Here is a 26,901-nt window from a genome sequence, read left to right as displayed (position 1 = left end):
CACCACGGACACTCTGACCATCCCAGACAAACTTTCTCCTAGAAGCATTGCAATATCAAGGGATCATACCTGGACCATGGGTCAACTGCAAAAATTAAAAATATAGTAGAAAGCAGACTTGAAACTTCTTTGATGACTTACCAATGGTGTCGGCTCTGCCAGTAATTTTCTAGCAGACTCCAATGAGTCCTTGAGCACTCTGGAAAGGTTTTCCTCTGCGCTAAGGCTATGAGATACTGAATCAGACACTTTTTGGCTTAATGTTGTTCATGATAAGTTCTCGGCTGTTTTCCTCAAACCCTCTTCTGATTTTCTCAAGGGAATTTAAGAGCTAGACCAGTGCTTGATCCTCTAGATGGATGACCACTATCATGCTGGTCTGCCATGGAAGAACCTTGAAAGCCTACACGGTGAACCAAAAACCTTTCTTTTCTCAAATGAAGGATGCTAAGAACCATGCTTGCTACAGCACTTTACAGATCTGAGGCCTACTTAAAAATATCACAGATCTTCAAGGTTCTATTCTAGTGTTTCTCCAAAAACTGGTCGCAGACATTTCAGCCAAACACCTCAAATAGGACCAAAGTCACAGAGCTACTACCCTCAGACAATGAGACAGCCCTCCCAGCAATGTTGTCTCTAAATTACATTTTTTTCAAGGAAAACATGTTAAAGTCAGGCAGGTAAGCTCACATTTTGTATCTTCAATGACATACCTACCAAATGTATGCAGACATGACCTAGTCAACCATCACTAAACAGCAAGATACGCCACCTACAGTATAGATGGGCATTCCCCTTTAGCCTAATGTTTTACCCCGAGAGGAAGCATTTTAAAGACATTACCTGGACTGAACTCAATATCTGCTTCATAAATCTCGGTTTTGGGACCCCAACTGATCAGTGCTCCTAACCTTCTATCTCCATGTTTTGCCAGGAACACCTATGACTGCAGATATAAGCATGAAACCGCTGCTCACCATAGCTGGTCCTAGTATGATGTATAGATGTAAAAGCCTCAGTCAATGCCTCACTATGGGACAAGCCCCCTGACATGTTTCACCCCACCCACTGGCCTTAATCATAGACCTATGTCAAAGGACGTGGCCTGAGAAGCAGGATTGACTGAGGCTTTCACATGTATACATCCATACTAGGACCAATTGTGGCTATAGGCTATGGTGATTGGCGGTTTCACGCTTAAATGTTCATTGCTCCCTTGATGAATTTTTATTATGCTGGTATCCCTGCTATCCTGAGTGCCAATGGGGCTCTACACCTAAGCCTGGAGCAGCACCACCAAGTATTTAGGGCCTATGCCTGCAGATAGTACATCCCCTTGCCCACACCATACCTCACTTGATATATAACCACACCTACAAGTGGGCTTGTGAAACATAGTTACATAGTTGGTAACATTCAATAAAGATGCCAGTCCATCCAGATCAACCTGTGCTAGTGAGTGTGAGTGTGTATGTGTGTATGTGACTTATAAGTGACCTGAGACTGAATTGTTTCCTCCCAATGCTACGATCACTATTTATATATTTGAATATTGCGATCATATCTCTTCGTATTGTCCATATTCTCATTGCACACCTTCCTGGGCATAGGCTCTTCAGTCGCAGGTGCTGTAGCAACTGCCAGCTGCAAACTGGGCTTGTCATGAAACAATGCACATATTTGCCAGCACACCGTGAATCATCAGATGTTGTCCACAACTTTTATTGCAAAAAGATTACATCACAAAGGACCAAGTTTATATCATAAGATGCGATGCCTGACAGACTTGTTAACTCTGGATTCCTGCTTCGCCGTTCCTTGGTAGCATCTAGGCCCCCCTTGTCTGTCCTCTGTCCCACTGAAATTTGCAGACTTGGGGCACATCTTATGTAAATGTTTCTTAGTCTGACTGAATATGGGTCTGCTGAACCATAATATATCCACTAGACTAGCCGTATAATAAATTAAGGCTAATTTACACTTTTTAGCACTAATGCACATCAACACACATACACAAACATTGGCTTGTGTTTTAAATGGTGCTAGTACACAAATGGTAAATTCATTTCATTTACATGCTTTTTCGATTTATTTATATATGAACTTGCATTATAGGACCCATTGATGACACTGACAGCACAAAAAAGGCATGATTGCTGACTCCATAAATAAACATAATGCAAACAAAAACGGGAAAGAGTGAATCCAACGTTACAGTTTGCAAACCATTATTGTACTAGCAGTTTGAGAATGTCAGTAATTGAGTAATGCAGACTTTATTACCAGTGCTGAATTTTGATATATGTTAACTCAATTTTGTGTGACTTTTTAACTATTTTATTTGCACCTGGGAAATCAGATCATAACTGGCATTTCTACTGATTCATTTATTTATATTCAGGCAATAAAATTATAAATTAGAATTAGTGCATAGAAAGTAAAAACCTTTGTAAGAAAGAGTTTACTAAGTGCACACAGATATTTGAGAACAATAACAAATGGGATGAATAGGTGAAAAATGTCTCATAATGATTTGCTATCAATAAGTAAAATTACATATAGGGATAATTGAGTATCAGTTATTACCAATAAATGGGTAAATTGGATTTACTGTATATAAACATTATATATATATATATATATATATATATATATATATATATGTGTGTGTGTGTGCGTGTGTGTCTGTCTGTTGTCTGTCAGTCTGTCACCTGCCACATGTCAGCTCAGACCTTCTGTTACAGTGATTGCACTGTTCATTTTAAAATGCAATACATTTCAGATTGCATTCATTAATTTGCTGTGGATATATGTTTTAATTAAAGGTTAAACCAATTCATGCTTTGATTAGAAGAAATTATAATAAAGTGTTGACAGTGTGTATTTACTTTGCATCTAAATAATAAAAGATAATTGTTACTGATTAGTTACACATATCTATGTCAAGTCAAGGCATAACAAAACTAAAACTAGTGTATCAGGCCTCTCTAAACACTAATATGATTAGATTTTACAGTAAATGTAAATATGGTACAACTTCACTTTGTAAAGAATATCCAGATCAAGTGCAAGGAACATTTAAAAAAAAAGTTTTTGCTTGCACAAATTCACTAAGCTCTGGGATAAATTAGTGCAACTGCACCTACAGAATACAACGGCATTTGTGCATTTGTAATGTGCACAGTCTATTTGCCTTTGTAAATTCACCCCAATGCCTCTTGCCTATTTTTTAAACATGCACACACACACATTGTTCATACCATGTGCATACATACAAAATCAAAACAATTGGGTGCACACGCATGATCACATGTGGCTTATTTTTAAAGTAGTTGTAAACCCTTTACACCCACTTTTTACTACAGGTAAGCCTATAATAAAACTTAAATGTAGCTACCCCAGATATCTCCTAAACCTGCACGGTTTAGGAGATATACCCTGTGTCTGCATTTACCAACATCGTCAGCACATGTGCACTGAAGCAATGGCAAGTATGTGCCATTGCTTCAGTTAATGTGCTGTTACCAGTGGCTCCCATGCGCATTATAGTGCCTCCGGCCAATCACAGCACTGGAGCCTGCATTTCCCAGAAGTAACTCCGGGAGCTATGTTGCCAGCTGGAGTAGTGTATGAGGACCGCTGTAGGAGCTACAATCTAAGGTGTATAATTCATAATGAGCTAGTTCATTATGCCTTTGTCTTCCAGTTTTCTTTTTTTTTTTTTTTTTTTTAGGTTAGTGGGTTTACAACCACTTTAAAGTAGACAATTTCTCAATTGTTATCACAAAGGTTTTGTTTAAAGTGTCAGTAAACCCACTTTTTTATTTGTGTCATTATCATTTATGTGTCATTTATTTGTGCCATTATTATATAGAAAGAGTATGTTCACTTTCTAACTGCAGAAGCTTTTGGTAATGTGCAGTATATTGTTAATATTAGGAATTACTTGGTTGATCCTGCTGTTTCTATAGGCTTCCCTATTTTCAGAGACAATACTATAGCAGAAGATACACTTGCTGCTGCATTTCCACTTTCAGCATGCGTGCTCCATCAGTAACTTCCTTTTGTCATTAGCTTGAAGGGTGGCTCAAGCAGGTTGACGTGTTCCTTTCCCCGACTACAGTACTTACCCCATGTGATAATCTGCTTTAGAATGTGAGGTGGCTCCTGGACAGATGATTGATAGTGGCTAGAACTTACCTTTTTTACCAAAAATGTAGCTCCATGTACTGTAACATTCAGTGCCAGCCACATGCTTACAGAATGGACATTTGATAATTAGATCTCTGAATTCTCATCTCCTGTTTTAGCAGAGATCTAGAGTTAAAATATTGGGACTTTTGGTTATGCAAACAGTACTGAAGTCAACCTGAGGCAGCCTTTTCTCCAGGTATTTCTCTCCCCTCTGGCATATTGTATTCAGGTGCTTCCAGAATACAATGAACAGCTGATTGGCTGGAGCCACTAAGTGACAAAGGCTTTCCAATATGTCCCTTGAAATGATTGGCTTTGATCAAGGGGGTGGCCATGTACCGATTTAAATTTGGCTGGTCCCACCTGACCCAGACCCATTTCAATCAGTGTATGGCAAGCGTAAATATTTTAGACTTTAGATGACTCTTTCTGCTATAATTTTTACACGTTTACATATTACAAAAGCAACAGTTTGTAGAAACCTATAACAATCAATCATGTTCCATTTTTCATCAGTTTAAAATAGACAGAACAATAAACATTTACTTCTGATTTGTTAGTGAGTTACTTTTCTTTTGCCATTGCTTTTAGGCTGACCATGGCTGACCAGAGACTATGCAGTTTTCATAAGAAATTCAAGAGATTCAACAGGTGCTTACTAGTTAAGTAGTATATGTGTGCAGCAACGTGCAAGAATCATTTTTTTTAAAGAAATAAAACCATATTATCAATCACAAATATGATCCACTCAGTGAAATTGAAATTGAACTTTCTGACATGGCATTTGAACCATCAGTTCTCAGCTCTTTTTTTTCATCTGAAAAATGTCAGCTTATGTGAAACTATGTCATTGCTTTATAATTTTATAAAAAGGCCTTAAATTAATGAATTAGCAAGAGTCTTAAAGTGGAGCATTTCCACTTTAAGACTGCAAGGCTCCACTGCGGATTTCCCTTAATTACAATGGGGGCACCTGATCTGATGAATGGATCGGCCTCGGGGGCCGACATTGCAGGTTCCCTGGACAGGTAAGTGTCCTTATTAAAAGTTAGCAGCTACAGTGTTTGTACCTGCTAACTTTAAAAAAAAAAAAATTGCGGGTGGAACACCGTTTTAAGTCTCTACAAATTATGTTACGCTATATGTTAGTTTTCCTTTTAGGCAGGTGCAGCTATATTTCTTAGTAAACATATCTCCCGGGCATCAGCAGCATGCAATCTCAAAGAGTGAAAAACAGCAGGAATCATACACAGAATTTCTGATATTTAATATAATCGTTTAGGATCTCCTTGACCTAAAATAATTTTTTTTTTGTTTTTGATAATAATATGCTAATAAATCACTATTATGAATCACCACTGATATACAGTATGCTATATCAGTTTAGATGGTGCAGAATAAATGCAGAAATTTCCAGCACTATTGGTATAAAGATGAAGTGTTAATATGTCACAATAACTTGTGCCATGTAAAGCTGGAACAAGGGTGTCACTGTCTCTTAGATGGTTCTCTTTTAATTATATATTATATATAACCAGGTGCACGGCACATAACAATTTTTTGGCTTTGCAATGGCCATACCATACTTTTGCCAAAGTCGAATAGCAGTCTTGATACAGCTTAACAGAACTTAAAATATACATGTTTGGAGAGAACATGAAAAATATATGTTTGGGTAGAGCTGTATGACTCTGTAGGGAAGATGACCCTTTACTACTTGTCCCAGTGAAAAATGGGGTTATAAACAGGCATAGCATATTGATATTAGCCTTTACCTAATATGTATATATATATATATATAATTATAAAAACCGTTAAACCGAATGTATGTATGTATATATATATATATATACATATTAGGTAAAGGCTAATATCAATATATTATATATATATAATTATAAAAACCATTAAACCGAATGTATGTATGTATATATATATATATATATATATTCCAAAAAGAGAGAACAGTATATCGATGAGGCACAAGCTCGTCTTCCTCAGGGCAACAAACAAATGAAGAAACACAGCAAATATATACCCTAAAACCCCTTCTATCATTATCATCCATTTGTGATGACATCAACAAGTGCAAAGGTCAACGTTCCAGCTGAAAACAATCATGGCCAAATTTCCAAATTTTGGAGAACAGAAAAACAACAAAAGTAGCTACAAAATAGGCATCGATAAAGGAAGGAGCCAAATCGAGGCACTAAAGACAAAAGTCAGAGATAAAAATACTGCATGACAGAGTATCATGCTTCCTGGACAAGATGCACCCATACTGAGGCAAAGCTGGAGTAGAAGAGCATGGTGAACATGTAATGTGTATAAGAAAAAGTACAAGGGGGTGCTGCAAAACGGCTTTTAACACCAGGAATGCAGATTAAGAGCAAAGTACAAAAACAGACATGAACCCAGTGTAAAGTCACCAAATAAATGGGGCTCTTCGGAACGTCAAGATGAAATCTTCGCTTTGTGTTCACCTCTCAAGACCCATGTGTGCTGCTCTCTTTTTTGGATTATACAGTGTATATAGTTGATAATTGTGCCCCTGTCCTTGAGATATCTGTTCTCACAGACAGAAGTATAATCTGAAAAAGGTTCTATTCCTACTATATCCAAACTTTTTGGCTGGGGTTCTACTTTTTGAAATAAGAATATTGTGTGACTCCATTTTATTCATTTTTTTACACATTGTGTAACATAGTCTGTATACAATTAACAAGTAAATTCAGGACAAAATCTCCAAAGTTTATAAAACAACTTATTAGACTTTATTGTTAATTTTACAGTGACATTTAGGAAAGAGTAACGTACTTTTTTTATAATGAAATGATGTCTGTAAGAAAAAGTCTACATACGATAAAGCAAAAGGCAGGACAGATCTTATAAGTTACAAAATATACATGAATGAGTGCAATTAGCTTTTAGACACATTATACACATTATATAAAATAATCCCTTTGGAAAATAAATTAACTTGCATACATTTGAACAAAAACATAACAGAAGGTAAAATGGCACACATTACATTGTCAAATATCATAAGATCTCAGTTATCATTAATTGTGTATAAATTATAGTTTACAAAGGCCTATTATATTACTTACAGTTTCAATTAGTATGTCCAATAATACTTAGCAAAAACAAGTTTACAGAGCAAGGTTCTGCTAACTGCTAACATCATTCAGCTACCATAGACAAGTAGGTAACATGGGCCATGATTATTTGCCACACACAACAGGAACAAGTGAAAACATTCTGATATTCAATATACTCTCAGGTTTTCAGGAATATTTTAATGAACACATGGCTGGCAAGGTAACACTTTTAAAATTTTGCTTCACACATATGGAATCTGTAATAAATTCCTTAGCACAAACAATTTAATTGGATATATATATATTTGTTTTAGATATAAACGCATACAAACATCAGGAATGTTATTAATCGTACATGAAGAACCAACTAGTATTTTTTTCAGTGTCTCTATTAACCATATACATACTGCCAAACAAATGTAGGAACAGACATATTAAACTAAAGCTTTATAATCTGTGGCTGTACTCATAGCTATAATTGACTGGTGGTTCTAAAAATTGTTAAAACAGCAAAGAAAACCCAAAATGTTTATTGTTAACAGTATTTACCAAAACTATGTCCCCTTTTACAGAATTACTTTTCTGGAATTTTAAAGGATAATTTTACACAGTACAGGTATAACACAATTTAGTTATATTTATGTTATTACATATATTTTATTATTTGCAATAGTTCTTTCTTGTAATAAAACAATAACTTTAGCTCTGCTTGACATTGTTATCTTCAGATTGCAGTCATTCTCAAGCATACCCTTATATTTACAAAGTGGCCAATGTGAGACCACCCCTGTGTGATGGTATGGAATAGCCATGGCAGTCACAAGGTATGATGGTTCTTAGAGTCTTTCTCAGAAAAAAGATGGGGCACCAGAGTTGTAGATACTTGTCTAGTGGCTACAGATTCTGATTTATCCATGATGATTCCTGCATCCCCGGTAGCCATTTTCTAATTAATTTAAAAATTAGAGAGGAAAAATCAGTGACAAGTGTAATCCACAACCTTTCATTAAAATGAACCTGGCATCAGCGAGTTTAACATGAAATAATGCTAAGAGATTTTACTTAGGGTTAAAAATAATTGCCCCATTTACCTCTGGAAATATAATCTGATTCTACTCTGCATCTTTAGTCTACTAATTACATACCTAAATCCTTTACCTAACATTCCTCCAATATTAGAAGTTTTTATTTGTAGACCCCTAACTTTGACCTAGTGGGAGTTCACCTATTTGAAGAGCCTATTCTACCTTTGAATGTCACTTGAATACCTGACCCCCACAAGCTTAGATACAAGATAAGTAATCAAAGTGAGGAAAAACTTTTGGATTTGAGTGTGAAGAAAAATCATATTGCCCAATTATCATTTTTTATTAAAAGCAATATTATTTCATGTAAAGCTAGATGCAAGGGCCTGTGCATGTCAATGCTGAAACCTGCCACAGTTTGTTTCCTTGTGACCCTTTCAGCACTCGCACAGCTAACATTCTCTGTGTACAAGTATTCACTATAGAGGTGATATGGGTCTACTGTGTGAATAGCAAGATCTTGTGGTTTTCATACATTTTTTAGTCACCGCAACCACCAATCAGATGTTTTGCTTTGTTAATATCCTGGCTGTGCTGTCCTGGCATAAGCTAGTATCCTCTATAGGTATAAATGGGACTGCTTATACAGAATTGGAGAGTTTATGGAGATGGTCTATGGAGAAAGCTGTGGCTTTGGGCAAGTTAATGCCAATTGCCAAGGCTGCATTTGTATCTGTGCTTTGCAATATATAGTACTGATGTGAAACTGAAAAAAAACAGACAGCTAAACAGACAAATACAGCAAAAATATGTTTCCTAGAATACTATCATGTGTATTTTCAACAAATGTGTTAGCTTGTGGCTAAGGCTTATCTACTAAACATTGATTTTTATACTAACAGACTAAGCAGAAATTGTATTTTTCCTTAAATCTGGATGAAGTAACACAGGCAAGAAAGTAACTTCATTAGTAAATTAGTCCCATAGCCTTCACCTGAGCTCCCTCCCTCTCTCTGAGCTGACTTGGGTACAGATTTAAAGTTCAATGATCCAATATATAGGCTTTTACTACTTTTCAGGCTTTTTCACAAAGGCAGTAAAGGAAGCAATGCTGATGTGCAAAATGTGATCATTCATAGCAACCTATATAATTTCAGTTTTCTATGTGTTGTGTATGTAGTAAACTCTGCCTAATCAAATCCATTATAGGTGAAGTGATAACATGGGCACAAGGCCATAGAGGATAATTTACTAAATGATTCATTTTTTTCAAAGCTTGTATGTTTGTAAACTACATCAGCTGTGATGATTTGGTGCTTTTACAAAGATTCTGTAAGTCTAATACAAAAATATTGGTCTACAAAAAAACACCCAAAAGTCAAGGGTTTTCAATACCGTGGTTTAAAATATTTGCATAATCTTTTTTTTTTTCTTTTTCTTTTTTTTGTTACTTTGGGATAAAGTAGGAAAGGGCAAAACCCCTATCATGTTCCTTTTTCCTATATATGTCCCACTGAGTGAGAAAAATTTCATTTGCTTGTTGTCCTATGGGAAATCTCTCCAAGGTGAAGAGAATTCATAGCTAAAAATGTGACGGAGGGTCTTCATTTCAAAATTGATATTAAACCGTCATTTAAAAAAAAATAACAAACATGTTTTACTAACCTGCTCTGTGAGGTTCTGCACAGAGCAGCCCTGATCCTCCTTTTCTGGGGTTCTCCACCAATGCTCCAGGCCCCTCCTCTTCGGGGACTGCCCCCACGGAAAGCCATTTGCCATGGGGGCACCCATGCATGCTTGCTCGCGTCTCTTGACACAGACCGGGTGACTCGGCTGCCGCCCCAGCTCATAAAGTGCATTAAGGTTAAAAACCTTGAGGCTTTAGTACCACTTTAATTCTGTTTAAAGGCAAAATATTATTGGTAACCCCAGGAAACGGATCTCTATTTTCTCTTCTTTGCACCAGTCTTTATTAATTACTCATAACTGGTTGAGCCCATAACAGTGGTTAGGAAAGAGTGATAAGGCAGAGTTATGTAACATGGCAGAAATAAGCTGAAAAAAATATGCTCACATACACGCATAAAGATAAAATATGTCTTAAATGCACAATTTTATGACATTTGCAATAATTTTCATTTTTTTATATACCTGTTCTTTTAAAAATACATGTTCACTTTTGCTTCATTATAACATTCATTAAGGATCTAAAAAAAAAATCCACTTAAATAAAGGACGTCTTTTCCTACGCTTCACAATATAGCATTATATTTGATTTTCTTAATGTCATTATGCTGGTTCAAAGCTTCTGAAAAATTAAAATATAAAGCTGTATAGCATGCAATAAACTACCATAAAATCTGCTGAATTCCATCATGAGGTTCCAGTAAAAATATACTATCAACATTTTACTTTTTTTTTTTTCATTTTATTTTAAACGAGTCATGATTTAACAAATTTTTTTTAAATTATTTACAGTTTATTTTCAAGAAGATTAAAAGGTCAAGTTGTTTTCTCGGTTAATTCATAATTTATGTTTGAAATAATGAGTAATTTTATTTCTTCCTAAAAACCCCCTTTGCATTGTTTGTATAAACCTATTTTATTGCTGCTAGGGAATACTGTTTGGCAATCTGAGATATACCGGTCATATAAAAATGCACACTTAATCAACTTTTGTCGTGCTAATAAATCTGAAATTCCAGTTTGCATGGTTGCTATGTGTGTGGAGTGTCTCGAATCTGGCCATCAGTTAGATGAAAATGTCATGGGAACTATTAACATTTAGTTTATGTTAGGAATGCATATGCAAATTGACTATAAAGTGACTTTCAATACGTCAGCCCAAAAGCTGTGCACAACAGGAGAAAGAGATAGCTGCTATTTGTATCCACTGATTAATTTACAAGTAATATTGGAGAAGGTCTGGGAAATAAAATAAATAAGAAGTCTCCAGTGTAAACCAGAATAACTGTTATTAGCTGTTATTAGTATGACTTGCCACAGCAACATACTGACCTTTAAGCTGGCGCATTCTCCTAATTATTTTACATTTGTTATATGTGGCACAACTTTCTCTTAAACTCACTCGACAGACTTTAGCAGGGGGTAAAGAGAAACCTTGGCAGTTTAAATATACATATCATTGCAGATTGCTGTGCTACTCATCTGGGTCTGCAGAGAAAAAAAAATTCTAATGGAATTAAATAATATCTTGCTGGTCTGCTGGCAAAAAGCCTGAGCATCGAGATGACCTTCACTGCGGCACATTCATATGATTAACACTACTAAATCTAAACTGGATTATTTTTTTATTTTTTTTGCTAAATTAGTTTTATTATTACTTGTGCAGTTTCTACTGTGCTACTGAAGTTTAAAAGTTTGGTAAATAAATTAGAAAAATTTAATCACAGTGTCTAATTTACTTAAGTGTGATGTGAGATGAAGTGAAGCATAACATCCAATCATATCCAGTAAAGTTCCTTTTTTTTATATTTCCTATCACATGTTTAGAGCTAACTTTAGACTTAATGATGCCTTAGAAACAAATGAATGATAACATCCTCCTGTACAAGCTCCAGCCCAGGTGTCATGTGATTACTTAAAAAAAACTCACACGGGACTGCACTATAGTAAGCAGCATGTTAGCTACTTTATGTAGCTACCCTCAACTGTACAGACCACTATACAAAACGAAATGCGACAAAATTCCATGTTACTTAAACAATAAAGAACTTTCTGATTCTTCTGTTTCAGGCTGCAAAAATAGTGATTACTGATGTTAACACCAAAGGAGACCTGTTGGGAAAGTAATTACCTACTGAAGCTAAGATTTTGATCCAGTGTTGGTGGCTGCCCCTACAGCAAACTAGAGGGCAGGGCACAATTGTTCAGAATGATATGCTCTGAAACTAGAAAAACTCCTAAGCGTTTAGGATTGGAAGCCTTCAGAATGGATGGGAACATCAAGGATTACAATTATTGTAACACGAAATCACTGAAATACAGGCACACTAAGGTGTTTGAACAAATCATTAATTTGCTTCCCAGGCTTTCCAATTTTACCCCTTTACTCCTTTCAAGGCTCCTTTGATGCTTATGAAGAGATTGACGGGTACATGCAGGTACCTGGGAATGCCTCCTTTGTGTTCACAGTATCACTTTGCATCATTTTATGCTTTACTTTAACCACTTGGGTACCGCGCTATTGCCGAATGACGGCATTAGCGCGGACCTAGATTGCCGGGACTACGTCTATTGACGTCGTCCCGGTTACGAGCGGCCTGCGCGCCCCCTGAGGGGCGCGCGCGGCGCGCTCTGTGATCGGCGAGTCCGTGAGACTCGCCTGATCACCGATCCGTGTAAGGGGTCGATCCCGACCCCTTATCACGTGATCAGCTGTCAGCCAATGACAGCTGATCATGTGATAAAACGGAGCCGGTAATCGGCTAGTATTCCTCCTCGCACTGACAGCGCGAGGAGAAAAAAAAAAGCCGATCGCCGGCGGCCGTGTTCGGGACATGAGTCCCGATCACGGCCAGCAATTCCAGCGGACACCTGCCCCCTGCCAGTGCCCACCTGCCACCCGCAGTGCCATCCTGAAATAAAGTAAGTGCCCCCCTGTCAGTGCCACCCAGCAGTGCCCATAGTGCCCACAGTGCCACCCAGCAGTGCCCACAGTGCCACCCAGCAGTGCCCACAGTGCCACCCAGCAGTGCCACCCAGCAGTGCCACCCACAGTGCCACCCAAAATCTGCCTCAAAGGTGCTGCACCCCAGTGCCGCCCATCAGTGCCCAGCAGTGCCGCCCATCAGTGCCCAGCAGTGCCACCTATCAGAGCCACCTATCAGTGCCACCTATCAGTGCCCATCAGTCCCATCTATCTGTGGTACCTATCAGTGCCCATCCGTGCCACCCATCCGTGCCACTTATCCGTGCCACCCATCCGTGCCATCTTATCTGTGCCCATCTTTGCCCATCAGTGCCGCCTTATCTGTGCCCATCGGTGCCGCCTTATCTGTGCCTATTAGTGCCGCCTTAACTATGCCTATCAGTGCCCACCAGTGCAGCCTATCAGTGCCCACCAATGCAGCCCATCAGTGCCCACCAATGCAGCCCATCAGTGCCCACCAATGCAGCCTATCAGTGCCGCCTAATCAGCGCACTTCAATGAAGGAGAAAAATGACCCGTTTGCAAAATTTTATAACAAACTATTAAAACATGATTTTTTTTTTTTTTTTTTTGCATCTTTTTTTGTTTGTTTAGCAAAAAATAAAACTCCGAGCTGTAATTAAATACCACCAAAAGAAAGCTCTATTTGTGGGAAAAAAATGATAAAAATTTCATTTGGGTACAGTGTTGTATGACCGCGCAATTGTCACTCAAAGTGCATCAGCGCTGAAAGCTGAAAATTGGTCTGGGACTGAGGGGGGTTTAAGTGCCCAGTAAGCAAGTGGTTAAACACAACTTAATTGTGTTAAAAGTAAATATTAATATAATGGATAATATAATATAATGGAGATAGTATATCCAAACAACCAAGTTGCAGGTATAGGTTTCAATGTCAGACTGCGCTGAAATCTTGGAACTTCTAAATTCTCTGTGAAGTAACGGATGTTATAGTAAAATACCTGATAAATCCACTTAATAGACAACATACATGATGGGCACATGCATCAGCAGTAGCCCATTACAACCTGATGTAACTACATGCCAGAGCTGCTAATGCTGCTTTGGGTTCAACAATTGGCTAAATAAATTATATTTTAGAGCTGTCCTAATTGAATTCATGAATATAATTAGACTAAATAAGTATAGAATCCTTCCTGGTTTCTTCTTTCCCTCACTGCCTTTGAAGAATTTGGCGACTTAAAATACCAACAGTGAGGGCTCATTCACACCAGACAGCATGCATTATTGTACACCTAACATGTGTGCGCTGATATGAAGGGTGAGCTTGTGGGGCCCTCTGTTACAATAGGTGAAATTAAGGAGATAAAATGCAATGCAGTTCCTGACACACTTTATGATGTACAGGACATACTGCACAAAATGAAACTTGTCCAATTATTTTTCAGTGCTCACGAACGCTGAGCATTAGTGTGAACTGAAGCCACACAGAAAATGGCCTACCTTTTGAAAACACTGACATTTATTATATATTAAAAATTACATATGAATGCAACTTTATCTATCTATTTTTAGCGGCGCTTTACCGTCGTTTTAGCGGCGGTCTGCGGGCGCTAGCGGGGTGGTTTTAACCCCCGCTAGCGGCCGAAAAAGGGTTAAACCGCGGTATTGCCGCGGTGTCCCATTGATTTCAATGGGTAGGAGCGGTATAGGAGCGGTGAATACACCGCTCTTTCACCGCTCCAAAGATGCGGCTAGCAGGACTTTTTTCACCGTCCTGCCAGCGCATCGCTCCAGTGTGAAAGCCCTCCGGCTTTCACACTGGAGTTAAAGGGGCCGGTTTTTTTCAGGCGCTACACAGGCGCTATTTTTAGCGTTGTAACGCCTGAATACCGCCCCAGTGTGAAAGGGGTCTAACTCTAAACTGATGACCTGTAGAAGTTTTTAAAGCATCACTTATGGAAAATGTAGGTTACTAAAGTTTGCTATTATTTCATGGGCCGCATATCATTTTATTGTTTGACATGTTGGGCATCTATTTACTTGACAGAACCTCATCTTTTATATATTTACTGAAAATTTTGTAATTTATTGTGTCTCAGTGTCCTAAACACTTTTGTGTGTTTTTTACTAAAATGTTTCATTTCATAAACTAAAACAATTGGAACTACCACTATTTTATTCTATAATGTACTTTCAGGAAATATATTATATTTTGAGGGTTTATATAATCTTCTGGCCTAAAATGATTTTCTAACCTTGTGCAGAAAAAAAATACAAAAAAGACTGTGGCAGCAAAAGGGTTAGAGCCCTTTCACACCGAGAGCGCGGCCCTGTTAGGGGTAAAGCGCAGCTAAAACCGTTGTTTTTGAGGCGCTTTTCGGCGGCTAGCATGGGGACTTTTAACCCCACTAGCGGCCAATAAAGAGATTAATGGTGCCTGCAAAGCAACACAACGGTGCTTTGCAGGTGCTTCAGCGGCCCATTGATTTCAATGGGGAGGGGCGCTTTAGGGGTGGTATATACACCACTCGTAAAGCACCTCAAAGATGCTGCTTGCAGGACTTTTTTTGAAGTCCTGTCAGCACAGTGCCCCAGTGTCAAAGCGCTCGGGCTTTCACATTGCAGGCATTTTATAGGCCCTTTAACCACTTAACCCCTGGACCAATTTGCAGCCAAAGGACCAAGCCCCTTTTTGCGATTCGGCACTGCGTCGCTTTAACTGACAATTGCGCGGTCGTGCGACGTGGCTCCCAAAAAAAATTGGCGTCCTTTTTTCCCACAAATAGAGCTTTCATTTGGTGGTATTTGATTACCTCTGCATTTTTTATGTTTTGCGCTATAAACAGAAATAGAGCGAAATTTCGAAAAAAATTCAATATTTTTTACTTTTTGCTATAATAAATATCCCCAAAAACATATAAAAAAAAATGTTTCCTCAGTTTAGGCTGATACGTATTCTTCTACATATTTTTGGTAAAAAAAAACGCAATTAGCGATTATTGTTTGGTTTGCGCAAAAGTTATAGCGTTTACAAAATGGGGGATAGTTTTATAGCATTTTTAGAAAAAAAAATTGTTTTACTAGTAATGGCGGCGATCAGCAATTTTCATTGTGACTGTGACATTATGGCGGACACATTGGACATTTTTGACACATTTTTGGGACCATTGTCATTTATACAGCAATCAGTGCTATTTAAATGCACTGATTCCTGTGTAAATGACACAGGCAGTGAAGGAGTTAACCAATAGGGGGCAGTGTAGGTGTTATGCATGACGTTATGTGTTTTTTATTGTAAGGGGCATGGCCTGGCATGTGACATCACTGATCGTCTTTCCCTATAAAAGGGAACAGATGATCATTGACAGCCACAGTAGGAAGCACAGGGGGAAAGGTTTGTTTACACAGGCCTCTCCTCGTTCATCAGCTCTGTGACCTGATCGCGGGACATCAGCACAATCAGGTCCGCTGGTCCCGCGGTCACGGAGCTCAGGACCGGGTCGGGAGATCAATGCTGGCAGCGCACTCTTGACTCATGGCTTGGCACTTAAAAAGCAATGTACAGGTACGTGCTTGTGCCCAGCCGTGCCATTCTGCCGACGTACATTGGCATGATGCGGTCCTTAAGTGTTTCAAGGCACTATTTCTAGTGTTAAAGTGCCTGAAAAGGCCTCCAGTGTGAAAAGGGTCTTAAAGTTACAGGGGGAGATGTTAAATGATGCTAAATAACACTCCTTAGGAAGTACACAATCTTTATATACAGGTGTTTTTTTTCTTACATTAAGTTGTAAACAGAACGGCATTTTGCTTAATATTGCATAACAGTGCCTTATTTTATTTGCATAAGTATTAACATGGAAGGACTTTGAAGAAAAAAAAATACTTTTGTAAAAGCATGGACCTTTGTTGATCTCTGCTCTCAATGATGTAGCCTGGTCTGCACTTGAAGAAGAATTAATTTTGCTCATATCCAGTGCCCACAATAATATACAAACATGTAACACTTAAATGTAATTAAAACAGAGAAAACAGGAAAGTTATGTTAAGTTCATGTTTTGCCAGTAGTCAAATTAATAATAATAAAAAACATTTCTGAAGCATGACAAAAATGTCCTAAAAACAAAACAAAAGCTATTCAAGGTCTTAAGAACTAGAGCTGGGTAAACATGATTTAACTAAGTGTGACAGTTTAAGCCACAACTTGGAGACTGGTTGACTTCCAGACACTTGTACATACACATCTATGTACAAAGAGCAATAGCAGTTGCCAATATGTCTGATGTTTCACAGTACCACATAAAAATCTATACAGACGTTTTACCCCCAGCTACATTTTTGTCATAATTCATTAGTTCTCTCAATCTTTTCCAAATCTATTGGACATTTATATGATAATACTTGATTGTTGCAGGAAGCATATTGGAAAGACTTTGTTTTCCTAAAGGCAGAATCTTATAAGAGAAAGTCTATAAAATGCCTCTCCTGTTCATCTGGATTGATCAGTTTTTCTAAAATCGCAACCCATAGCACTTCTGTCAGTACAGATTTTCTTCAGAATAGAGACAAAGATGCATCAGTTTGTAGAAACAAGGGCTGAACATATGGTTTTCTGTATCATTTGCCAATTTAGGATTTGTATGGTACATTGCTCCTACATGGATTTAAGACAGATATAGCGTCACCTGTATTCTGTAGGACTTCACTTTCATGAAGAATGTAGGTGACACTCAGTGACAAAGGTGTTTACCATAAACTGTGGTACAGTTACAGCGTACCACTCTTGGAGTTGTAGACCTTTACCAACACAGTGAACGTTTGACCTCTGTCCAAATAATACCACAGTAGAATACATTTTTCTAGAGGGAACAGTGCTGATCAATATTTCTTGACGATCAATGCCTAAAAATGATAGGCCTGCCTAAATTGAAATAGGAAAATACATACAGGGTGAATCGATTGTTTGGCTAATGCCCCTTCCGCCCAGATTACCTACTTAACTTTGCTACCCTACTGTTTCTTTAAAGCATTTCTAAACACAAAATGTAATATATTGCAGCTTAGAAGTCCCTAAATGTGGAGAGCGTGTGTCATGCAGTGTAAATCTGGACTCATTCTCAGTCTGCTGAGAATAGAGATGTGTGCCAGGGACATAACATAGAAATATAGAAAAGGGACAGCAGAAAAAGGCAGAGTAGTCAATCAAGTCTGACAATTGTTTTGTGTTTTCATTAACTTTTTTGTGTGAGTCCAGATCTATGTTTGTCCCAAGCATGTTTGAAGCCATTTACTGTTGACTGTCTCACTACCTCCGCTGGTAGTTTTATTGCAGTACTTTCCTCCAATGAGGAAGGTCATGTTCCCGTGTTCTTGATTTTTGCTTCAAATTGAAAAAAAAAACGCTCTCCTGACCCTTACTCACCCCCTTGATGTATTTAAAAGTTCAAATCATGATTTCTCTTCTTTCCTCTAGACTGTACATATTAAGTTCCTGCAGTTGCTCTCCATATGTTTTATCCCCAAGACCTTTCACTTTCATTAACCCCTATGCACATGTCCTAGAATTACACAATCTGTAGATACAGTGAGAAATTTTTGTAAACTAATGTTGCCTTATGAATTTATGTGAAATCTCAATTAATAGCTGTAAAATATTGTAATTATGAATATATTTCAGCTAGCTTTGTATCTATGTAACATAACTTCCCCGAAGTCTATGTTAAGGCCCGTACACACGGTCGGACTTTTTGACAACAAACATGCAAATTAGCTGTTTTGGAGCAACATCCGACTGTGTGTACGCTCCATCGGACAAACTTTTTCCGTTTTCATCGGACTTTTGTTGGCTGTGCGAACGGACAAACTTTCTGGCAACAAAAGTCCGATGGAGCAAAGTCCGACCGTGTGTATGCAAAAGCATCGGACTTTTGTACAAGGTACAAACACGCATGCTCAGCACCAATGCAAACGATCGAACTACAATACAGAAGTTGACCAAAGGTGGCGCTGGAGTCATTGAACGTCCTCTTTTGAAGCGGCGTCAGTACATTGTGACGTCATTACGTTCGTGTTTGTTGTCAAAAAGTCCGACCGTGTGTATGCAATACAAACTTGTGGACCACGCCCTTTGTACAAAAGTCCACGGAAAAGTTTGTACAAAGTCCGATCGTGTGTATGGGGCTTTAGACAGACAAGTCAGTGCCTATGCTTGTGTATCAAACAATGGGACCCAAACCACATTGTTCTACACATACTCACTTCAAAGGATCCCATGTTTGAATATGCAATGAGGAGCCGTGGTCAGTCCATCATGAATACTTTATTTCCCTGAAAATGTAATCTACTCAAGGTTAAGTTTCCTGCTCAAAATAGTCTGGGGCAAGGATTTGCATTAAAGGGGACTGACTTATGCAAAGTATAGGGATTGGAGATGTAGCCAGTCCTTAGCCAGGATTAGAGAGGCCCACCAATCACAGCCACACCATGCCAACCAATGAGGCATTAGCCTGTAATGATATACACAGTCTAGATGGGAGGCAAATACACAATCTCTGGTGGAGTGGTCACCCGAATGGAGCCTTTATGGGTCATAGCCTGGTAACTATTGGAACTAAATATGTTTATCTTATGTCTTTTCTGTCCTACTGTTTATAGATGAATGGTTTAAGGCATATACTCTGTATTCCATCATGGAATCCATGATTTTTACCCCTTTCCTGTACAGTCAGAAACACTGCTGTGTATTAGTTTAGGCCTACTTTACTATATAAAAAGAAAACAAAACTTGTGACACGCTATAGTTTGCCTCTCGATCAACATAAGGATACAACTGTGGAGTACTGTGTTCGGCCGACGCATCCCTTTTGTTATGCCTTCTTTTACATCAACACTGTAAGTGTATTTCTTCCTCTTTTACATTTTTAATAAACGGTATTTCACTATTTGGAGTATTTTTCCATTTTATGGTCAACCTTTTCTCAACTTATTGGAATACCTTTGAACTGTGACCTGATCCAAGAGTGGTAACAGAGCTGGGGAATAAGACATCCATGTGGTCCGGTTTGACCTTTTAAAGCGTGATCTACCAGGATGTCTGGTAAGAAGCCATCTTATCCCTTTGGTGGTGGTGCACTATAGCATGGTCCATAAGTTGGAGCGACAATCAGAAAACGGAGGCTATTTGCGACACGTGGTGTTTTCTTCATGGTCTTACTTAAGGACTATAATTAAGGACTGTTCTCTTAAATAATTAATTTTGCACTATATTTTGTAGTTCACTATAGAGTGGCACCTTCATTCAGGCCATCTGTTTGCACACATATTTTTGGTATCGTTGCCTTTGTATGTAAACGAATGTTCTGCACATGTAACATATTTCTTTGATGCTCATTAAGTTCACATTTTATACACAGTGGCCCTTTAATCACATAATTGTCCCTGCATTAAGGGACATTGCACTTGTTTATTAGTGTGTTTCTTGAATTTTAGTCTCTCGATTGGAGGGACAAAATACCCTATATTAACTTTTAGGGATTGCGCGGTTCTCTTTGTTTTCTTTTCATTCACTTATATATTTTTTGGTATATATTAGAACTGCAGCAGTATTGATTTTCACACATTATTCTGTAGTGCGATCTTTCTTTTCTTTTTTCTACTTTACTATATACCAATACATTTTTATTATTAAAACTTTCACTCATGTTCAAAGGACTCTCATTTAACCCAAATCATATCTGAGAGATATTAAATCTCAAATATAGTAAATGGGTAACACTATGTTCAGTGTGTTTAAGAATAGATATTTTGCCTTTCTGGTATTTCAATTGAATTAGACTGTTAAGGAACCCATGTTACATCGTCAAGAGCATATGCATTCTATGCATTGCCCTAATGCATGTGCATCTACACAAATATGTTAACACGTGTTTTGGTGCATCCGGGTTCCTTGCCTTACTTTAGATAATTGTTTCTAATGCAGACCTAGTTCACATTATTCACAGTGAACCCCAATTAAGTAGACAAATACATATTGCACTGTATATGTGTTATGATGCCAGTGCAATGCCTATATGCATTTGTGAGTGAACATTTACCAATTAATATTGCAATGCATATGTGCGAATGGGCTCTAAAGGAGCTCCTATACGTGATATGATCATTATGAGGTCTGTTCAGGTCAGCCTAGATGGAATTTAGGACCTCTCAAGTAGATTTAGTTATGGTGCAAGAAACACGTTTCCACAAAAAAAGGTTACCTTGTCTCAAACCCTTCCATGAAAGCAGATGTAGTTATCTTATCTTATGTTATCAGTGGTCTCCTCAAAAATAGTATTAATTCCCCTATAGCCTTGGACCTTGAGGTGACACATGCTAGCCCTAGAACATGACACTGTCAGTTAAAGAAAACACGTCTCTGTAATGAGGAGATTAAAGCCTGGTACATACTAACAGTGTTGGAGCTGCTGACATTAGTACAGTGATCTCCCCCGCTAAGCAGTTGTGTTCTGACAGGGGAACACCTCTCGTGCCAGAACCCTCCAATCTGTGATCTCCGTTATTGGCTGAGAGCGCTGGTTTTCCAGCATGCTCAACTGGACAGACTAACATACACATAGGCAGAATGTCTGGATTTTTTTTTTGAACTGGCAAATGTCTCCCAATATTCGGCCCGGGTGTACTCCGCTTAAGGCTCAACTGTCCAAGGCTTTGGAGGATTTTTTTTAACAGTAAACACTAACAGTCTCACAGGTTTCAATTCTATAAGAAGAACATAAAGTTTACATTAGAGGTCAGTGCATATCAGAAGGTACTCGCCGCAAATGAAACTAAAATGGAGCTATTGCAAAAACTATGTAAGGCAAAATCTCAATTGTTATCTTCATCTACAGTACCCCCACTGTGAGCAGTTGCCTTGTTGTGAAATCAGCTAAAGACAGTTGATGTAAAAAAAATTGAAATAAGTCTCTTATGGACTAAACAAAAACATTATGAGCACTCCAAAAAACTCCATAGGATGCTGGTGAATAAACTATCAGCCAGATCATCTCAAACAGCCCAAGTTTATTTTCCAACAGGATGGTACTCCTAGCTATTGCCCTCATGCTATTGCAAAAACCTTTGAGGAATTTTATAGTAAGTGCTATAATTGCTTTTCACCAGAGATCCATCCTTCTTTAAGGGCCAATTCACATTATACAAACCAGCAAATCATATAGCAGCTGGAGCAATCACTGCATCAGCATTGCCATTTACACTAGGGGGCAGTGTAATGCATGATTCAGCGCATTGAACTGCTCCCTGTTTTTGTTTTGAACAAGCTTAATTTGAAGTGTACAAAACATATACTTCATTCACTGCAATTTCAGGTGGCACTCTGTGCTGCCTGGCATCACTGTGTAATTCAGGTCAGTGAGCTTTGATAAAATGCAGCATCCCTTTTCACTGATCTAATGGCATTCAGATGTCATTCAAAAATCAGCGGGCCATCTATTACTTGTCCCTATGATTTTTACTGTTCTTAATATAAAATTCTCATGTTTTGGTGAAAAACCCGTGATGCTCTCCATGCTTACAACTTGATGGTGCCAGAGGTTTGTTGGAGATGCGAACAGGACAAAGGCACTCTATTTCACATATTTCGGCAATGCTTCAGAATAAAATCATTTTTTGGGTATCCACTCAAAAGACCAAATTCTAGATATCTTCCTGCCTCTGGATCCTCACCACTATCTCCTAGCCCTTGTACACACGGTCGGAGATTCCATCGGAATGTGTCCGATCGGAGCGTTTTGTCGGATATTCCGACTGTGTGTGGTATGCATCGGACTGTTTCCGTCGGAATATCCGTCGGACCAAATTTTCCAACTTGCCAGAAATATTTTCCGACAAACTGCTCCGATCGGACATACTCCGAACATGTGTAGAGAATTCCGATCGGACAAAGTGCCACGCATGCTCAGATCAAATTCCTACATCAAAGCTATTGGCTACTAGCCTGAACGTAGTCCCATCGTAATAAAATTACATCATCACATTCTGAAAGATCGGATTTTCCGACAACTTTGTCCGACCGTATGTATGCAACAGTTTCGGATTTGGTTGTCGGAATGCCCGGCCATGTGTACCAGGGCCTAGGACTGCCTTTTCAAGGTGTTGCTAAGTATTCTAAAATGCTCACTGTGTACATTTTAACAGCAGCTAGTGGACTTATTTATCAACACTATAGATCTACTGAGACTCTGTCTCAATCCCAACTTCTTTCCACCATCGCAGATGTAGTGTAAAGGAGTGATGGAATATCTTCTTGCAGTAACTGGGGATTTGGGCTCCATGGGATTATTCTCCTTTTGGTTTGTTTTCCTACAACACGGCCTCTCCCTGATCTCCCCCCCGATCTGTCTGAGCTGATCTGACTCTTCTAAAGGCATACACACATTGTATTAGAATGAAACTCATTAATCTGTTTGTTTACAATGTGAAATAGTTGTTGAATGTATTATTATTGGATCGGGGACTCCATAGGGGCCCTTGCTCTTGTTAAAGCGGTAGTAAACCCGCTGACATATTTTTTTCACACCTGCAAGGCAAAAGACATAATGAGCTAGTATTTACCACATACTAGCTCATTATGAAATACTTACCTTAGAACGAGCTCCCGACATCTCACCCAATACACGCAGAGGGAGCTGACATGTTCGCTTGGCGTGTCTTCCGGATATCGCGGCTCCGGCGCTGTGAGTGGCCGGAGCAGCAATATCATCACTCGTGAGCATGCACACTGGAGATTTCTTTCCGGCAGGGTCCGGCGTTTGCCGGGCTTTCAGCCGAGAATCCCCTGTGCACATGCGCCGCTGCAGTCAGCAGCTGATTGCGAGGGGAATATCTCCTGAACCTTACAGGTTTAGGAGATATTTTTTTTACCTACAGGTAAGCCTTATTATAGGCTTACCTGTAGGTAAAAGTTCAAATTAAGACTATACAACCACTTTAAGATGATTTCATGATTTGTTGAAATGCTTTCTTATTAATTGTATTTATTTAAGTTATTCTTACATATTCTGCAGTGTTATGTAATGTCTGGAACCTATGATACCATTAAGGATGTTCCCATACATTTCATGAGATAATATTGTAGACCAAAAAGACCATAATGGATTTTAGTCATTTAGGTGCATTTTTGTACTTCAAGGCATGTGGTGTGAGTATATACTTGTGATTGAAATAAAACTGCAAATTTCTAATAAAAACTGCAATAAAAAAAAAAAACAATGACTTGTGGCCAATATTAAACAATCATGATGTACCTTCAATTGTTGAACAATTTAAATAAAATAAAAAAAATATGACCAGTCACCATGATTCAAAAACAAATTGTGTTCTCTTGTTTCTTTCCCTACATTTTACTGAATCAGTTCTGATACATTTTAATAAAAACAAAATGTATTATCTAGCTGCTCATTCCTACATATTCTATAACTTAATAGGAAACATAACATATAAAACAAATTATAGTTATGTGGAATCTACTGATTATATAGAATAAAATATTTATAAAGATAAATTAAATTAACTATTTTGCCCAGTCTGGCATATTAAGCAGAAGGCTCATCTTAGTCACAATTTCCTACTTCCTGATCATAAACAAAACAAGCCAGAAGGAAATAGTGAGATTAATTAGCTGCAGCTGGTAATACCCAGGAGAATCTATTGCCATGGGGAACAGGAGGTTACATCCGATTTCTGCTGCCTGCTTTGGGATTTATGCTTCATGGCCTTGATCTTCATTTGAGATAGACTAACACCCAGGCAACTTTTCCATAAACGCTAGGGAATAACTTTTAATAATAAGATAAGCAGCATTACAGGCCTTGTCTATATTGAAAACAAATGGGCAGAATTATTACCTAACTGATAATCATCTGGAGGAGATTTTATTTATTCATTTTATGTGAATAGACAAACGTAGGCAATGTCATCACTGCATAGTTATACATATAACAGATTTGGCCTGAGAATAGCCAAATGTAACTAATAATGGCTTTAGTGCCTGAGCACCAGAAGCATTTATTATCTGCAGGGATTTCTATCCTAGTCTCAGAAATAGTATATTGCCAGCTGACTTGTCAAAAGACAAGAGAATGCAAAGTTTCAGAAGTCTATTCGATTATTTCCTTACCATGAAGAAAGACCAGCAGGAAAATTAGGTAAAATTTTCAAACATAGTGGATTTTCATTGCTCAATGTTAGGCCGCGTACACACGGGCGGACTGTTCGCCCAACTTAGTCCGCTGAACAGTGTTTCAGCGGACAGTCCGCTCGTGTGTGGGCTTCAGCGGACTGTTTCAGCGGACAGTCTGACGAACAAAGTCTTACGGAATTTCCGTAAGACAGTCCGTTCAAACTTGGTTTTGTCCGTCCAAACTTGGTTTCAGCGGACAGTCCGCTTGTGTGTAGGCAAGTTGGACGGACAAAGTATCGCGCATGCTCAGAAAGGGTTTACACGGCCGAAGGTTGCATTGCAGTGTATAAGACGTCGTTTTTCTAGTCCCGTCGTACGTGCTGTACACGTCATCACGCACGTTTTCAGCGGACTGTTCGTTCATCGTGTGTGGTCAAGTCCGTTCATGCTAATTTTGAACGGACTGTTTGTCGGATTGTTTGACGAACTTAGTTGGGAGAACAGTCCACCCATGTGTACGCGGCCTTAGTCTCTAGTGGTCCTAGGTTACACTCTGCATGCTAAAATGTGAATAACAGTGCAGCGCTTGCAATTGAATAAATTTACATATACCTAAATACAGTAAATACATTTTCATGAAAAACACTTTAGTGTTAGTGATTCCAAAAACGAGATATTATGCAAAAAGTTATTTAGTCGTTAAACCAAAAAAATTTCCCAAAAATTTATATTAATGCAAAAAAGTGTATTTACCAAAAATTGTTGCTGGAAAAGAAAACAAAAGACAAAACAAAAACATTCAAAGAAAGTCCCCTGCCTTGAATGTGTGAAAGTGACTTTTCAAGGTCCCATACACATGAAGATAATTATTTATCGGTGAACAAAAAATAAAATTGATTGATCATATGAGATATAGGTGAACAAAAAATAAAGTTGATCCCGTGTATCTCAGGTGAAGGTGTTTGACCCCGTAAACTTTTTCACAGCAGCAACTCAAGTAAGTAATGCAGGCTTACCAGAACATCTAATAATGTGCGCAGATACGAATTCCCAAACGATTCGAATCGGTCGAGACGGTTCCTCTACGATACGCTTACACTTCGTGCTATTTTTTATCTGCTCGTCTTATACTTTTGCTAGCAAAAACGTTTTTTATGTTGCGACTAATTTTATGCGACTCGACCGAGTCATTCGTAGTTTCCAACATGTATTTGGTTGAGAAATAAATTCCACGTGTTTGAAACTTTATCACACGATTGGGCGTGCTTTATCTTTTTTTATCCATTCGATGATATGACACCTTGAGACTTCCGAACAGACCGGAACGGACTTCGATCACGGAACACCCGAAGGTGGGGCTGTGTTTTACCTTCCCGCCCGGAAAGAGGATTCGAGTCGTCCGGGTGACTGTGGAGTGTCCGAGGAACCGTCTCGACCGATTCGAATAGTTTGGGAATTCGTATCTGCGCACATTATTAGATGTTCTGGTAAGCCTGCATTACTTACTTGAGTTGCTGCTGTGAAAAAGTTTACGGGGTCAAACACCTTCACCTGAGATACACGGGATCAACTTTATTTTTTGTTCACCTATATCTCATATGATCAATCAATTTTATTTTTTGTTCACCGATAAATAATTATCTTCATGTGTATGGGACCTTGAAAAGTCACTTTCACACATTCAAGGCAGGGGACTTTCTTTGAATGTTTTTGTTTTGTCTTTTGTTTGCTTTTCCAGCAACAATTTTTGGTAAATACACTTTTTTGCAT

General features: G+C 38.4%; 1 protein-coding gene across 2 annotated transcripts in view; it reads right to left on the bottom strand.

Moving 5' to 3' along the window:
• Positions 1–26,901, bottom strand: part of PCDH9 (protocadherin 9) — a 607,458-nt gene that overhangs the window by 461,477 nt on the left and 119,080 nt on the right. Inside the window, exon 3 of one of the 2 annotated variants that reach the window (XM_077483138.1) lies at positions 6,944–8,244. The exons of the other annotated variant lie outside the window; for it this stretch is intronic. Within the exon in view, the coding sequence (XP_077339264.1) occupies positions 8,116–8,244 (129 nt within the window). The 3' untranslated portion in view covers positions 6,944–8,115. Of the gene's footprint in view, positions 1–6,943; positions 8,245–26,901 lie in introns of those variants that run through there. 2 annotated transcript variants of the gene reach the window in all.

The sequence above is a fragment of the Lithobates pipiens genome, unplaced genomic scaffold (genome assembly GCF_037356315.1).
Source record: "Lithobates pipiens isolate NorthernLeopardFrog02 unplaced genomic scaffold, aLitPip1_a1.2 Scaffold_16, whole genome shotgun sequence".
Taxonomy (NCBI): Eukaryota; Metazoa; Chordata; class Amphibia; order Anura; family Ranidae; genus Lithobates; species Lithobates pipiens.
The sequence above is the reverse complement of the archived record's forward strand: the minus strand, read 5'-3'. Positions and strand labels throughout refer to the sequence as shown.